The sequence below is a fragment of the Chinchilla lanigera genome, unplaced genomic scaffold (genome assembly GCF_000276665.1).
Source record: "Chinchilla lanigera isolate Chin_1 unplaced genomic scaffold, ChiLan1.0 scaffold00113, whole genome shotgun sequence".
NCBI lineage: Eukaryota > Metazoa > Chordata > Mammalia > Rodentia > Chinchillidae > Chinchilla > Chinchilla lanigera.
The window spans coordinates 972,967-988,491 of NW_004955514.1; the positions used below are offsets into that span (position 1 = coordinate 972,967).

General features: G+C 56.4%; 1 protein-coding gene across 1 annotated transcript; it reads left to right on the forward strand.

Moving 5' to 3' along the window:
* The first annotated feature begins 490 nt into the window (after window positions 1–490).
* Window positions 491–13,674, forward strand: Tacc3 (transforming, acidic coiled-coil containing protein 3). The gene is made up of 16 exons (XM_005408701.2): window positions 491–658; window positions 2,210–2,372; window positions 2,468–2,610; window positions 5,438–6,283; window positions 6,536–6,617; window positions 6,760–6,892; window positions 8,935–8,987; window positions 9,296–9,399; window positions 10,610–10,697; window positions 10,969–11,079; window positions 11,948–12,024; window positions 12,120–12,163; window positions 12,480–12,640; window positions 13,098–13,204; window positions 13,277–13,397; window positions 13,485–13,674. Exons 2-16 carry the CDS (start codon window positions 2,211–2,213, stop codon window positions 13,548–13,550), a joined length of 2,298 nt encoding a protein of 765 aa, XP_005408758.1. The 5' UTR covers window positions 491–658; window position 2,210; the 3' UTR covers window positions 13,551–13,674.
* Window positions 13,675–15,525: the final 1,851 nt, after the last annotated feature.

Genomic DNA, 15,525 nt, shown 5'->3' on the forward strand with positions numbered 1-15,525 from the left:
GCCTCGGCCCGGCAGTCCGCAAGGCACTCTGGGAGAAGACCGCCCACAGGGCCCTCTGGGAGACCGAGTCTCCTCCCAGGCAGCCCGCAGGGCACTCTGGGAGGATTCTCAGCGCCCCTCCACCGTGGGCTGCCAAGATAGTCCCCGCGAAGGTGGAAGTTTCTAGTCACTAGTAACCCTACAGGAGGCGCTAAACCTGGTTTCATTACACAGTTGAGAAAACTTGGACCCTAGTAAGCGGGTCTCTGGCCCCGGCCACAACGTACAGCAGACTCGCGTCCGCAGCAGAGCCCGAAACTCCCGGGAAGATAGCGAATTCCGAAACCGCTACCCTCCCGCTAGCAGCCAGTAACAGCCCCAACAGCCCGCTACTCCCAAATTGCCCTCGGCCCCGGAAGCGGAACTGTTGGTGCGCGAGGAGGCGGATCTGTACAATGCGGCCTTCTATTGGTCGCGGGCTCCCCGCTGTGCCGCCACAGACCGCGAGCTGATTGGCCACACGGCGCCAACCGTCGGTATTTGAATTCTCGGGCGCGGCAGATGCCGTCGCAAACTGGAAAGGCGAATCGCCTTTCATCGGCTCGGTCTCCCTGCGCGGCGTGCTTCCTTCGTCGTGGCGGTCGGCAGCGCGGGCCCACAGCCCGGCAGCGGCAGGCAGGTAGGCAGTGGCCTCTGGAAGCCCAGAGGGCGCGGGAGCGACTGCAGTCCCGAGCCGCGAGTCCGCCGACCCCCGCCAGGCTGCGTCTCTGGGAGGCCCTGGGGAGCCCGTCCGTGTGGCGCCGCCCCGCTGAGCCTGGACCCCCCTCCGGGTGGGGGCTGGGCGCGGCCCTGCCCTCCCTGCGCCGGCTCGGCCACACCTTCCGCCGCAGGGTCCCCGGCTCCAGCATCTTCCTTGCTCTCCGCCGCTCCTCGCAGAGACCCGGACTCCTCTACCCCTTCTTAGGGCTACTCCATTTCCTCCTGCGTCTCCCTGCTCGGGCTTTTGTCACCGACCCAGGGACACTTTCTTGCTTGCTGGTCTTTTGTCACTCTCAGTTCTCCTGATATACCTAGCCCCAGCCTCGAACCCGATGACTTCTCTTGCAAACGCTTTGTTCTGCTTCCTAGCGGGCGGCCCTCTGCCTGCCAGTTTCTCTTACCTTTTTTCCATCATCCTCCAGCGATTGTATGCATCAGGGTCCTTCAGGGCCCGGGCCACCGCTTCTTCTCTCTGCTAGCCACACCTCTTCCTTCAGACCCCACCTGCGGGCCGACTGGAAGTCCTAAGAACTTGATCATAAACACCTGTCAAGCCACCAGGCCTCTTCGGCAGGATCCCTACCCAACACTTCTGCACTGCAGAGAGCATCAAAACACAAGCCTGGCTTGTCACTTCTCTGTGCAGCTGGCCCCAGAGCGCCTATCATCAGCAAAAGCCCCATCACAAGAGTTGAGCTCACTATTGTCCCACCTTCCTGCCACAAAGACTTCCCTTAATCCATGTATCCTGGAGACCTAGGCTTGTGCTTCCCACAGCCATCCAGTGCTCTTTCCCCACGCTTGCCTATAACCAGGCTTCTCACCTGAAAACCTACCATTGCCAGTGACTCCTGTTGTTTCACTTGGCACATGTACCATGTTCAAGCCAGGTCCAAGGTCTCCCCGCTGGCTGCAGGAGACTGCTTTCATCTCTTCCCTCCTTTCTTTCCCTGTCCACCCACTCATCTCCACAGTGGGCTTCTCAAATCAGTCAGCCACAGCCTCTCCCTGTGCTGACTCCCATCTCTGCCCTTCTGCATGGTGGGTGCAGATGGACTGAGTCCTGCTCTCCTGTTCTGTGGTCTTGGCCTCAGCTGCCCCTCATGCTGGACTTGCAGAGCCCCTGTAGAGCCCAGGTTCCTTCTGGCTCTTTGGTTCTCTTTGTGGCCAGGGTTTCCTCTCCAGTTTCTGCCCCACAGCAGGATGCCACAGTAGGAGTTCTTCTCCACACTGGCTCTCTCTTCTCAATCTGAGCCCACTTAGCTCTTGACCCAGGAGGTGGCAGTGCTTCCTGAAGCAGGACAGGATTCACCCCAGTCTTTCCAGCCCCACCTACAGGGAGCACCTGTTCAGCAAGAGTACATCCCTCCGTCTCCGTCACCATGGGGATGTTCCATCCACAGGTTGTGTCTGTCTCGGCAGTGCAGTATCATTGCCCTCACACTGATGCAAGTGTGTTCTGCTTTGGTAGAATGAGTCTGCAAGTCTTAAATGATGAGAATGTCGCCCATGAAAAAAATGCAGAAAACTGCAACTTCCTGTTTTCGCCACCAGCCCTTACCGGAAGAACATCTGTTCTTGGTCTGTCACAGAAGGAAAATGTACCGCCCAAGAATCCGGCTAAAGCCACCAAGGTAAGAGTGGGCTCTGGTGTGTGCTCACCAGGGCCCTGCGTGCCACTGCCAGTGTAGTTGTAAACAGGTGCTCTATCCTCCTCACCCTCCCACAGGTGACTTTTCAGACACCTCTGCGGGATCCACAGACACACAGGATTCTAAGTCCCAACATGACCAGCAAACTTGAGACTCTTTTTACTCTGGATGACAACATCGGATTAGAAAACTCTTGCTATGCCTGGATACAGAAAGAGACGTAAGTGTTGGTGCTGTTTCTCTTTCTTCTGATCTCTGCTCTGGGTGCATTCAGGGCACGGCCCATGTGTCAGTAGAAAGTTAATCATCAGACCCTTAGTAAATTTTAGTTTCATACCTCACTCCTTTGCTGTCTCCTTGCCAATAGGTCTTTGTTTCTATAATCTGACAAAACATTCTGACCTCATCTCCAGGAAGATGATCTGCAGTTTCTTTCTCGTATTTTCCTGCTGTCTTGCTTTGCTTGACAATGCTTCCCTTTTCCGCAGTCATAGTTTGGAGAAAGCAGATAAGACTTGTAGGCAGAGAAACTCAGGCATCCCATTGGTCAGAGCACACATGGCCCAAGGGATGGGAACAAAGCATTTGTGCACTATGGGAGAAGCCCTTCTGCAACAGACACACCAAGCATGGGGGCAAGCTGGGCTACACAGTTGGCCTGCTGCACAGATGCTGAGTCTTTGCCAGGAAATAGTACTTGACCTGTCTGCCAGCAGGCACACAGCTGTGCCCAGGATAAGGAGGGACTTTACTGGTGTGATTTGGAGCTGAGTCTGTGATAGTCGTCATGGTGGTTGTGGTGGCAGTGGTGGTCATGGTGGTGGTGATATGTCTTGGTTACTTTTCTCTCTTTGTTGAGACAAAATACCCAATGCTCAAAATTAAGGAAGGAAAAGTTTATTTAGCTTACAGTTTGTGGAGGTTTCAGTCTATAATCAGCTGACTCTAAGGCAAGGTGGCACAAGATAGCAAAAGCAGCAAGAACAAAAAAAGAGGAGAGGCAGCAAGCAGCCTCTTTCCCTTCCTTACACTGTATGCAAACTACCTGCCCCAGGGCAGGTGTGACACTCACACCTTTGATCCTAGCATTGGGTGGATGATCAGTCAAAAACTCTAGAAGCCCGCCCCATGACTGCCTGAGGCTTTGGGGGAACATCCAGACACAAACCATAACTTGGTGGTATTGAGGTTAGTGGTGCTAGGGATAGAACCCAGGACCTCAGGCATGCTGGCCAAACAGTGCACCACTGAGCTATATCCTTGTCCTTTTTGGGGGATGAGACAGGGTCTAAGTTGCTCAGGCTGGCCGGGCGTGGCGGCACACACCTGTAATCCCAGCTCTCAGGAGCTTGAGACAGGAGGATCATTGTAAATTCCAGGCCAGCCTGGGCTGCAAAGTCATTTCAAGGTCAGCCTGAACTGCATAGCGAGACTCTGTCTCAAAAAAAGCAAAAGAAAAAAAAAGGGGGCTGGGGATTTAGCTCAGCGGCAAAAGCGCCTGCCTGGCAAGCGCAATGTTGTGAGTTCGGTTCCTGGTACCAGAGAAAAACCAAAAAATAAAAGAAGTTGCTCAGGCTGGTCTAGAACTTGTGATCCCCTGCCTCAGCCTCCCAAGTATCCAGGATTTACAGGTATGTGCCACTGCACCTGTCTTGTGCTGATTTTTGCTGATTTAATTATTCAGAACTTTCATTTAAATGGATTTCAGATGTGCAGAGAAAAGCATAAGGAGCAAGATACCACTACTGTATTCTTCATAGTGTCTTCACTTAAATTGTTACCAAGTGCAGTGTCAGGGCCACATGCCATGTACACCTGCACTGTCACCTCTGACCTGAATCTGGTGCTCTTCCTGTGTCCTCGCTGCTTTTCAGCTTCATGTTTGTACTTTGTGAAGTTTGATCGATGTGATCAGGACAAGTCATGTCCTGTCCTAAGCACTTCCAGCAAGAAGGAGGTAGAGCTGGCACCTGTGGTGGGTCTGACCAGCTTTGATGCCAGGGAGGGTCTCATTTCAAACCTGGGCCCCAGGGGCCACCCAGCAGCCACTATAGCACAGAAGGTAGAGGGGGACTGGGAAGGCAACCCTGAGAGGCAGTATTGCAGTGCACCTGATCTTGGTGGCCCAGGTGTAGGTGTCCCTTCCATGCTCCATTTGCATACTTCTGGTTCATTGCTAAGTAACACTCTGGGCGCAGCGGGATACCCAGGTAGGATCCTGTGGAGCTCAGGGTTTATGGGAGGTAGGACAACAGCTGTGGTGGGCCAGCTATGTGACAAGTTCCTTGCACCTGGCTTCTTAACCTTAGTTTTCAAATTGGAAAGAAATTACAAGAGTAGGGCCGTGAGCACAGGGTCCCTTCTGCATGAGTCCCTAAAGTGACAAGTCTGGGCTCTTCGAAACAATGGGAAAGTCAAATGACACTCGTCTGTTTCCCTGCTAGCCAGATGTTAGATGTGAGCCACAACCATAGTGACTGACTATTTGAAGGCAGGTTTCTCTTTTTTGTGGTACTGGGGATTGAAACCCAGGCCCTTTGCCCTGAGCCCCATCCCCAGCACTTGTTAAAATGTATTTCTATATTGAGACAGGGTCTTGTTGAGTCACTAAGTTGCCCAAGATGAGCTCAACCCTCCAGCCTCAGCCTCACAGAATGGTAGGATTATAGTTGTGTGCTGCCACACCCAGCCCAAAAGCAGGTTTCTTGACCTCAGCTTTTCTCTTTTCAGTGAAAAGCCAGACTCTCATAAGTTCTGGCCATATTGGCTGTGAAGCTGTGGTCCCAGGGTGGAGGGAACCATGGCTCTATCAGAAGACTTTCACTGACACAGCTGGCTTATTGCATCTCTGCTCTGTGTCTCAGAGCCCACATGTCCCCCAGTGCCACTAGTGCTGATCTGCATGCCTGTGTTTCTTGAGACCTGGGCCAGAGGGCAGGGCTGACTAGATGTTCTCATTTTCTGTCACTCTTGTCTCCACGTGGACTGGAGTCAAAACTAAAAAGCTTGTGGGTTCCTTAGTGTTAACTAAGTCTGTTTCTAAAAAGCCAACAGCTCACCAAGGATGTGGATACCAGGTTGCCCAATGGAATTCTCCAAAAGCCAGCTATGGCTGGTTCTGGCCTTTCTCCAGGGGACACCACCTCGGCCTCTGAAGATGACAGTTGCTGCAAGCCTGGCCTGATACACCTGGCTAACTCAAGTGTCTCAAGTTCTGCCCAGAGCCCAGGAAGTCCTGAAAATCAGATGTTGTCTCCAGGACAAAAGTCTGGCAGTGCTGGCCAGGCCTTGAAGGACAGTGTTAGTTCTCACTCCTCACCTGAAAGCATGCCCCCCACCACTGAGGTCCTCAAAGACCCTCTTGGGACAGCACCCCAACACCAAATGGGTACTCCTCCTACAGCCCTGGGAGGGAGCCCCTCCAGCTCTGCCCCAATCCAGCCTCCTACTCCTGGAAGCCCAGATGCAGGCGCACCCCCTGCAGGCCTGATTGGCCCTCAGAACCTGGCCGTGGCCAGCCCAGGTTCCCAGACAGAGGAAGCTGCCAGCCAAATAGCCATTAATCCAAAATTCGAGCCCATAAAGCTAGAGTTTGACTTCTCTAATGGGGCCACAAGCAAAAGGGCAGCTCCACCACGGAGACAAGGAAAGAGGCCCAAGGAGAAGCAGCCACAGGCCCCTGAGAAAGCAAAAGAGGAAGATGGGGCCAGAGGAGCAGACCAGGTCCCTGCGCCGGCTTCCCAGAGCTCCTACCACCTCAACTGGGACAAGCTGGATGACCCAAACTTCAACCCCTTTGGAGGTGGCTCCACGTTGGCCAGCAAAGAAGCCCAGCCCGCCGAAAGCCCTGGGGCCAGGTTGGCGCCACCTGCAAAGGACTTGAATCCAAGCCAGTAAGTGCAGTGGGCAAGAGACTATGTCTGGTATTGGGGCCCAGCTTAGACCTTCTGAGCAGCAGCTCTGTGCTCCCCAGATCCAGACCTTGACAGGACCTCCCTAGGGCACCCTGACTGCCAGTCATTCTTACGTACCTTCCAGCATGCGCTCTGCCTTGGGGACCCCTGCAGCCTTGTGAGGGAGATGGGCAGCCGGTTCTGGGGTGCAGGGTGTGGGGGGTGACGTGCTGCCTCTCTCTCTTTCTCCAGGCAGCTGTGCACAGCCCCAGAGGGTGACAGGCCTGCGGTGCAGACAGTGGCTGACGCCCTGAACACAGAGGGCCGGGTACAGGTGTGTGCATGGCATGTCCCACAGCAGTGCCAGCACCTGTGATGTGCAGAGAGCCCAGGCAGTCTGCACTGCCATCCCCCCTCCCCAGAGCCCCACTGGGGCCCTTGATGTCAGGGAGTGACACTGACACCCCCCCCCCCAGGAGGGAAGCTCCAGCTGCTCAGACGCCTCGGCTCCCACGGGCGGCCTGGATCATCCATTGCCGGCCCCCTCCCAGCCCAGCCTGCAGCCCATCCTGAACCTGGAGGAAGAGAACTTCAGAGACCCTGCTGAGGGTACGTAGCAAGGTGTTCTGTCTCGGTCCCATGGGCACCTGTTTTCTGCTGCTTGGCTCAGCTGTGCCACTTACAGGTGACCATTCTGCAGCCTACTCTGTTCCCTGACTTTAAGTGATGTAGACACAGCATCTGCCCCTCAGGATGGGGCTTCCTGGTAGAGCAGCAAGATGGGTACCTCCACTATCAAGGGCTTCTAGGGATAGAAATAGAAGATGTGGAAAAGCAGATGAAAGGGCTGGGCAAGTAGCCCAGGAGCAGAGCACTTTCTTCAAATGTGGGAAGCCAAGCACCACAAGAAAGAAAAAGAAACACAGGTAAAAGAGGTGAGCTAGAAAATGCCCCAGTCAGACACAGACACAGTAAGCCAGTGGGTGCCAACCAGTGCGTGTCCACCAGTGCCAGAGAAATAACATCGAAGTGCATGTAGTGAGAGCTTGTGGCTGAATTAAAGGACCTCGGTTTGGGTTGCTTAACCCACAGTCTGCAGGGCATGGTGGCACATACCCATAATCTCAGCACTCTGGGAAGCTGAGGCAGGAAAATCACAGATTTGAGCCCAGCTTGGGCAACTTAGTGACAGAAAAACCTGTCTCAAAATTAAACAAAAAATTTGGGGGCCAGGGATATAGCACAAGCGCTTGCCTGACCAGCACAAGGTCCTGAGTTTGATTCCCGGTACCCGCCCCCCAAAATTTTTTTTTAAAGGCTGCAGATGTAGTTCAGTGTTTAAGGCCTAGATTCAATCCCTGGTACTGCCCAAACCCCACAGTCATTGAGAAGATGGGCAGAAGGTGGGGTGTTTCTGTGGCACTGAAGTCCCAGTCCTTGCTACGTGAGCATGAGCTTGGCTGAGGCAGGCGTGCCTCCCCCCGTGGCCCTGGCGTCCATCGCACAGAACACAGCCTTGGTGTCTGTGCCCCCCGTGGCAGGCCAAGTCCAGGCCCCGCTATTCTGTGCACCTGTCAGTGCGTTGTTTGGTCCGTGGCCCCGCTTAGCTGTTGTAAGTGGTGCTGCTGTGAGCACTTAGGCACAAGTTCTGTGTGCATATCTTCGTCTCTCTGGATGTAGACCTGGGTGCGAAACCCTCGGACCTTCCACCACAGCTAGCTCTCAGAGGCACCGCCAGACTGCTGTGGTGACTGCAGCAGTTCATGGTGGGCACAGAGGTAGGGCGCGGTCCTCTGCGCCCTCCTCATTCTTGCTCTCTCTGCTGCCGTGACACCTCCGTCCCAGGTGTGCAGCAGTAGCTGTGCTTTTATCTGTGTTTCCTTGATGGCTGAACAGCAGCTTTTGAGCTTTGTTTGATGTATTGTTAGCCACTTGTATATCTGGACAAATATCTACTCAAACTCTTTTATTTATTTATTTATTTTTGGGGGGGGTCTTTTTGAGATAGGGTCTCACTATGCAGTTCAGTCTGGTCTTGAACTCACTTTTGTTGCCTGGGCTGGCGTTGAACTCACAGCTGTCCTCCTGCCTCAGCCTCCTGAGTGCTATCTACTCAAATTCTATGTCCATCTTTTAAATTATCTTTTTAGGCCTGAGCTGTGCAGGACCTCTTACCAGCTATGTGACTTGAAAACATAGCTGGCCTCCTATTGATGGGTTAAATGTCTTTGGTGAGAGGCCTTCCACCCCCCAATATTGAGGATTGAATCTTGGGCTTTTGCACTGAGCTACATCTCTAGCCACTTTTTATTTTTTATTTTGAGACAGGGTCACAATGAGTTTCCCAGCCTGAATTCAAACTTGTAGTCCTCCTGCCTCAGCCTCTCAGCATAGCTGAAATCACAGGTGTGCACCATTGCACCCGACTCAGGAAACATTTTAAAACTTGTCTCTACTGAGCGAGTGAGGGTAGAGAGGAGGGGTCTCTCCCCAGGGGCACTGCAGTGGCCCCAGCACTGCTCCCCCAGAATTGGGAGCACTCTCCACACCTGCATCCCTGAAGCACTGTGATCCCACCCTGCCAGGCACTTTGGGGACTGCTGGGCCTGCGCCACAGAGAGGTGACTGTGACATGACTTGATCCCTTTCAGTTCTAGGCACTGGTGCAGAGGTGGACTATCTAGAGCAGTTCGGGACATCCTCGGTAGGTACCAGCCACATGTGGACGTGTCCCATAAGCCACCCATGGCCCTGTCACTAGAAACGAGCCTGGCACTCGACCCAGCACTCCCACGGCACACATGCCACCTATTCGCTGTTCTGCAGCTGTTTGACTCCCAGCCCAGGTGCCCGCCAGAGGATGAGCAGGGATTCCCACACTGCTAGGTGGGGGTGCCCGAGGCAGAACTGTGGCCACCAACTCCAAACCCCAGGGAACAGGTCCCCCGACCCCCCAGAATAGCCACCCACAGGGACGGCAGCGCAGTTGCTGACCTGCCCTTGTCCTCCCAGTTTAAGGAATCGGCCTGGAGAAAACAGTCCTTATACCTGAAATTCGACCCGCTCTTGAAGGACAGCCCTGAGCGGCCAGTGCCCGTGGTCCTGGTGACTGACAGGTGTGTGGGCCCAAAAGGCAAGTGCCTGCCACTAGGTACTTGAGTGATCAGACTTGTAGGGCTGGGTCGGGTTAACAAGTGAGTGGGAAAGGGAGCCTGGAGCCATCCTCGGGTGACCAAGGGATGCCTGTCTTGCTTGTCCTGCATGCTGCCCACCTCCCAAGGTGGGCGAAAGCTCTTAAGCATAGACAGCAGGTGCTATAGGACAGAGGTCAGCAAACCACAACCCACAGGCTACATTCTACCTGTTTGTTGATGAAGTTCCTTGGCCCGCAATCATAACAGCTTCTTTCTGGCCACCCACAGTCCAGGGCAGGGCAGAGCAGAGCAGTGACAGAGGCTATGTGGCCTTCAAATCCAAAACATTTAGCTCTTGACATTTGTGGAAAACCCCAGACTGAGCCCTACTCTGGGAGAGACCCAGCAGTGTACTAGGCACTGTGGTACAGGCCTAGCTGGAGTCCCAGCATCCAGGACGTTGAGGCAGGAGGATCATCAATTCAGGGCCAGCCTGGACTACATAGTTCAAGATTGTCCTGAGCTACATAGTGAGAACCTGTCTTTGAGAAAAAAAAAAAAAAGAGGGGCTGGGGATTTAGCTCAGCGGCAAAGTGCCTGCCTGGCAAGCGCAAGGTCATGAGTTCGGTTCCCGGTACCGGAGAAAAACCAAAAAAAGAAAAAAGAAAAAAGCTTCATTAGGACTGGGGCATCAGGGGCTGGGGATTTAGCTCAGCGGCACAGCGCCTGCCTGGCAAGTGCACGGATGTGAATTTGATTCCTGGTACTGGAAAAAAAAACAACAAAAAAAAGGACTGGGCGTGGTGTTATACACCCATAGTCCCAGCTACTCAGAAGGCTGAGGCAAGAGGCTTTGTGAGTTCAGGGTCAGCCTGGGCAACAGAGTGAAACCCCATCCCCTCTAAAGAAATAGTTGCAGGGTTGGGGGTGGTGCACACCTATAATCCCAGCACTTGGGAGGCTGAGGCAGGATTACTGTGAGTTCCAGGCCAGCCTGAGGTACATAGTGAGAACCTGTCTTGAAAAGAGAGAAAAGGAGGAAGGAAAAGAAGGGAGGGGAGGGGAGAGAAAGGGAAGAGATCGCTCCGTGACAGAGCACTTGCCTAGCGTGTGCAGGGCCCTGAGTGCCCCACTCTGTGGGTCCACTCAGCACCTCAAGGGCATGGCATGACTGGCTGTTGTCTGGTCCCAGCGTGCAGGATACAGGCGAACCTTCCCTGGGGAACCTGCCAGAAGGCAAGCTTGTGGAACTGGACTTCTTGGGCGCACTGGACGTCCCCGTGAGTACTTCTGTCCCTGGAGTGGTCGTCTTGTAGTCTAAGGAGATGCAGATAGTTGGGAGGTACCTTGCAATCATGGGAGTCTGCACCTGGGGGTCAGGCGAGGGGCCCAGGTCGCTGGCTGCTCCACTGCTAACAGGGTTCTTGCGGCCAGTCCCTCCCCGAACGGTAGACACTGCCTGCTTGCAGCCCTGGCCCCCAGCTCCTGCTGGCCAGGTGGGCTGCACTTCCCTGGTGCACTTGGGCAATGGCTCGGTGTCTGTGCCCCCAGGTGCCGGGCCCGCCCCCAAGTGTCCTGGAGCCTGGTGGCCTTCCCCCACCCACCCGACCCATGCCCATCGTGGATGTGCTACAGTACAGCCAGAGCGACCTAGACATGGCGGTAAGGACACAGGTGCCCCAGGGAGTAAGTGCCAGGAGCTGGGCTTGGGGGTCTGAGCATAGGGTCTGGCACCGTCACTGCATCCAGCAGTCCTGGCAGCTGTCCCTGCCCTTGCCACTTGAGGTAGAGCTGCAGGCATCTGCTTCCTCTTCCCTCCCAACTCGAGCCTGGCCCTGCCTCCAGGGGCTGAACATCCCAGCAGCCTAGCCACAGCTTCTCCCCAAACAAGGCCATCACCCAGCCTGAGGGAGGGGACTAGGCCTAGGAGAAAGGATGGCCAGATAGCTTAGAGGTCTCGTCCATACCTTCCCTGGGGCCTCAGCCCCTGCTTCTTGGTCCCCAGGGCCTTGGCCGTCCTCCGGGCACATACGTGGAGGCTCAAGTTGTTCTAGCTCAGGCTTGGCTCACTACGAGGAGCACCTGTGGTGTGTTGGCCCTGCTCCGAGCTGCTTGCTTGCCTGATGATTGTCTTAACCAGAGGAGTCCTGGTTACAGGGCTGGCTCACACCCTGTGTCCTCTCCATGAGGCTCTATGGCCCCTGAGGCTACACACCCTCAGCTGTGCTGTTCACCTGGACCAGATCTATCCAGGCTGCTGTAGACAGCTAGGTGGGCAGCCTGTCTCAACCAAGCAGTGACCCCAACAGACCCAGGGCCTAGCAGCAGGCCTTTATCCTTGGGGCCTGGCCTTCTCCCCACCACCCCACCCTTCTATGGGCCCTGCAACTGCCTGCCCACAAAAGCAGAGACACGCAGCCAGCAGCCTCACCATGGCCAGGGCTCTTGAGACTTGGTGATGGCTCCAAAGCCCTCGGGTGGACGCCGACCATGGGGCACCCCAGGAGCTGACGGATGCTGGGCCCTGCAGGTGAGCGCAGCCCAGAAGGAGAATAAGGAGCTGAGGCGCCGGTGTGAGGAGCTACAAGGAAAGAACCTGGAGATGGGGTAAGGGCCATGCGTGCCAGGTCTGTCTGCCATGAATCCCTGGTGCTCACCAGGTCTGTGGGTGCCTGGCATTCACCCTCCCCTCCCTTCCACAGGAAGATCATGGACGGCTTTGAGGGGGTCGTGTACCGGGCAATGGGTGAGTGCTGGCCCCATCCCCTGTACTGTGTCCCCAGCCACTAAGTGCCTGGCACCACTGTGCCCCGAGCTGGCCACTAGGGCCGTGGTCCCCGCCCGTGCCATCCCACCTGTAGCAGCCTGTATCCCAGGCCACTTTCGGTATCCCTTTCTCACCCACCGCCTGGGGGAATGGGGTGCATCCTGGACCTCCCTGTGGGGCCACCATGTTCTGGGCCTATGTCACGGGTCACTTGCCAGGGTCCGCACCTGCCTGCCCTGTGCTACCCCACCCCTCACGTTGGGGCTGCCCCAGTTGGAGCACTTGTTCCTTGTAGAGGATGCCCAGAGACAGAAGGAGCTTGCCAGTGCTGAGATCCAAAAGGTCCTCGGGGAGCGAGACCAGCTCACTGCCGACCTGAGCTCCATGGAGAAGTCGTTCTCTGACCTCTTCAAGCGCTTTGAGAAGCAGAAGGAAGTGATTGAAGGCTACCAGAAGGTGCTTCCAGTCTTCTCCCCCCGACACCTCCCTTTGTGGGTCGGATCCTGTGCACAGGCCAGGGCAGCGGGCTGGGGGTGCCACTCCAGAGGCATGGGGCAGCAGAAGCCCCGGCCTCTCAGTGGAGGTACTGGGTGGGACCAAGTAGGGAGGCCCAGGACAGTGGAGACTGGCATAGAAGATGGCCAAGGGCAACAGCTATGAGCTTGGGGACCAGCCCTGCCAGAGAGGTCAGAGCACAAGGCTAGGGGCTATGCAGCTGAGATCCCCAGGGCCAGACCACAGGCAGAGGTCCCAGCCCAGGGGGACTGTGTGTGCGGATCTTTCCCGAAGTCCTGAGTCACTGCTTGTGCCCCGAAGCGTGATGGGTCTGTGTGACCCTGGGCCTCCCATGCCATGCTGGATGGTCTCTGAGGGAACCTTATACTGCTCACGGGTCCTGTCTGCCATCCCACAGAACGAGGAATCACTGAAGAAGTGTGTGGAGGGCTACATTGCCAGGGTGGAGAAGGAGGCCCAGCGGTACCAGGCGCTGAAGGCCCACGCGGAAGAAAAGCTCAGGCTGTGAGTGCCCGCACAGCTGAGGGAGGTGGGCCTGGCCTGGCCTCTGCTCAGTCTCCACTCTCTGCCCTGCAGGGCGAACGAGGAGATCGCCCAGGTCCGCAGCAAGGCCCAGGCAGAGGCGCTGGCCTTCCAGGCAAACCTAAGGAAGGCGCAGATGCAGATCCACTCCCTGGAGAAGGCTGTAGAACAGAAGGTGAGCATGGCCCATCCGCCCCGCCCTTGCCACCTTGGCTTCCCTCTGAGAGTCTCCTGCAGAGACCCAGCCCCTGTTTGTCCTCAGAGCAAGGAGAACGATGAGCTGACCCGGATCTGTGATGACCTCATCTCCAAGATGGAGAAGATCTGACTGGCACCATGGCCAATGGGCTCTGCTGCCTGCCTGCCTGTCTGTTTTTCCGTCCGTCTGTCTGTCTGTCTGAAACTAGATTGTCTTTAAAAGAGGACTAAATAAAGTTTCCCTTAAGTTCAGACTCTGCCGCCATCCTGGTCTTGCTTACAATGCAGTGTCCCAGCTGTGGGCTGAGGCAGAGCCAACCCACCAGCCCTTGCTCCACTGGCCCTCGGGCATCCCTCCTGGCCCTGATAACTGCCCCTGAGCCTGCCTGGTCTCTGTTCCCCGGTGAAGGGGCCAGGACATGCCTGGCCAAAGAGGCTTGAGTCCTGCCATTTGGGGTACAGCTGGCCACCTGGTCCTGGGCTGGAGTGGACCCTAGATCAGCCACACAGACCCAGGTGTTCATGGAGGACGGTCCCGCAGCCATCAGGGCGTAGCAGTGGGTTTGGTGTTGGCTGGCAGCCTCGTGTGGGTAGAGAGGTCTGCGGACGTGGCTGGTGACTACCAGTCTGTGCAGCCACTGTCCTGTGGGTGGCAAGGGGCACAGGTCAGACAGGTTTCTCTGAGGAAGAGATTGTTTCAGACAGAAGGCAGGGCCCCCACTCCCCAGCCCCCCCGCCCCACCCGGAGGTGGGGGGGACGGTGCTGAGAGCCGCGCTCTGGAGTACACAGGCCACCCCGGGGCTCGGCAGGACAGACACACAACCCGGGGCGGACAGTGTCTCGAAGACCCGAGAGGTGAGGAAGTGTCAAGTCAGCAGGTCCGCAGGCACAGGGGTGCAGCTCAGGGGCCTCACAGGGTGGGTCCCCGGCTCCCCTCTGAACAGACAGCAACATCCCAGAAGCCCTGGGCACGGGACTTGGCCCACTCCCGGAGCCTGGTGACAGCCAGTGTCCAGGAAGCGGGCAGACTGTAAGGTGAGTGTGCTCTATCCTCCTGAAGAGTGCTGTGCCACCCAGGCCGGTCACGTGGCCCCTCCAGAAGCCTTGAACCTGCTCAATGGACTCCCTGCAGGCCTGCAGGGGATCTGGGACACCACCAGGGGGCACTGCCAGCCATGGACCACAGGGTAGGGGGTTCCAAGGAGCCTGTGGGCCATCAGGGAACCCAAGACCTAAGATGGGGTTCGGAAGTGTGGCTCGGGAACCCCCCATGCCAGGGCTTAGGCCAGCCAACGGGTATCCACAGTCCCCTGCAGGGAGGGAATTTGTCTCAGCCCTGCTTTGGGCAGGATGCTGTGTGGCCATGCCCACATTGCTGGGGCGGGGACCTGAGTCAGCTTCACAGGGAATGGGGCAGCTACCCTGCCCTGGGCCTTGGGCTGCTGTCCTGGGGTCCCATTCCCACTGTCCATGCCCCTCTGTCCTTCCAGATGCCCAGGATCTCCTGGCTGGCCCGCTGGAACCACCCTACTCTTCCCTGCCGGCACCGCACTGCACCTGCACTCCCTCCAGGAGGGGCCTGGCTGCTGGGGACCTCCAGAGACTGAGCAGTGTGGCCGCTCCCTCCACCTGTGGGTGGTGGGTGGGGCTGGGGCTGCAAGGAGGGCAGGCTGCCTCTAGGGAACATCGTTGGTCTCTCGTTGTACCCCAGAGAGAAACGGCGGTGGGTATGAGAAAAATAAGAGACAAGAGCCGGGGTCAGGTGGAGTCCCCTCTTGCCCAATGAGCCGGAGGACTGACTTCAACAATAGGGGCGTTTATTTTATACACTTGCAAAGTTAGTATCATGGGGGGTAATGTTGCCTAGAGACTAACGACTAATTGTCTGGTAGGATGCCTTTTTCAGTACTGAGGTAGCTTGACTGCCTGACCAATAACCAGCTCCAGTGGCTCCCAACAGCTGCCCACTGCTCACCCTCACCTGCCCACGGTACCCTGATAGGCAGACAGGGTGGCCCTACTGCAGGCCCCAAGACTGTTCCAAAGAGGCCTGAGGAGGCAGCCAGCCCTCCTGCTGGCTCTACCCACCTGGCCTCCCAGCTCC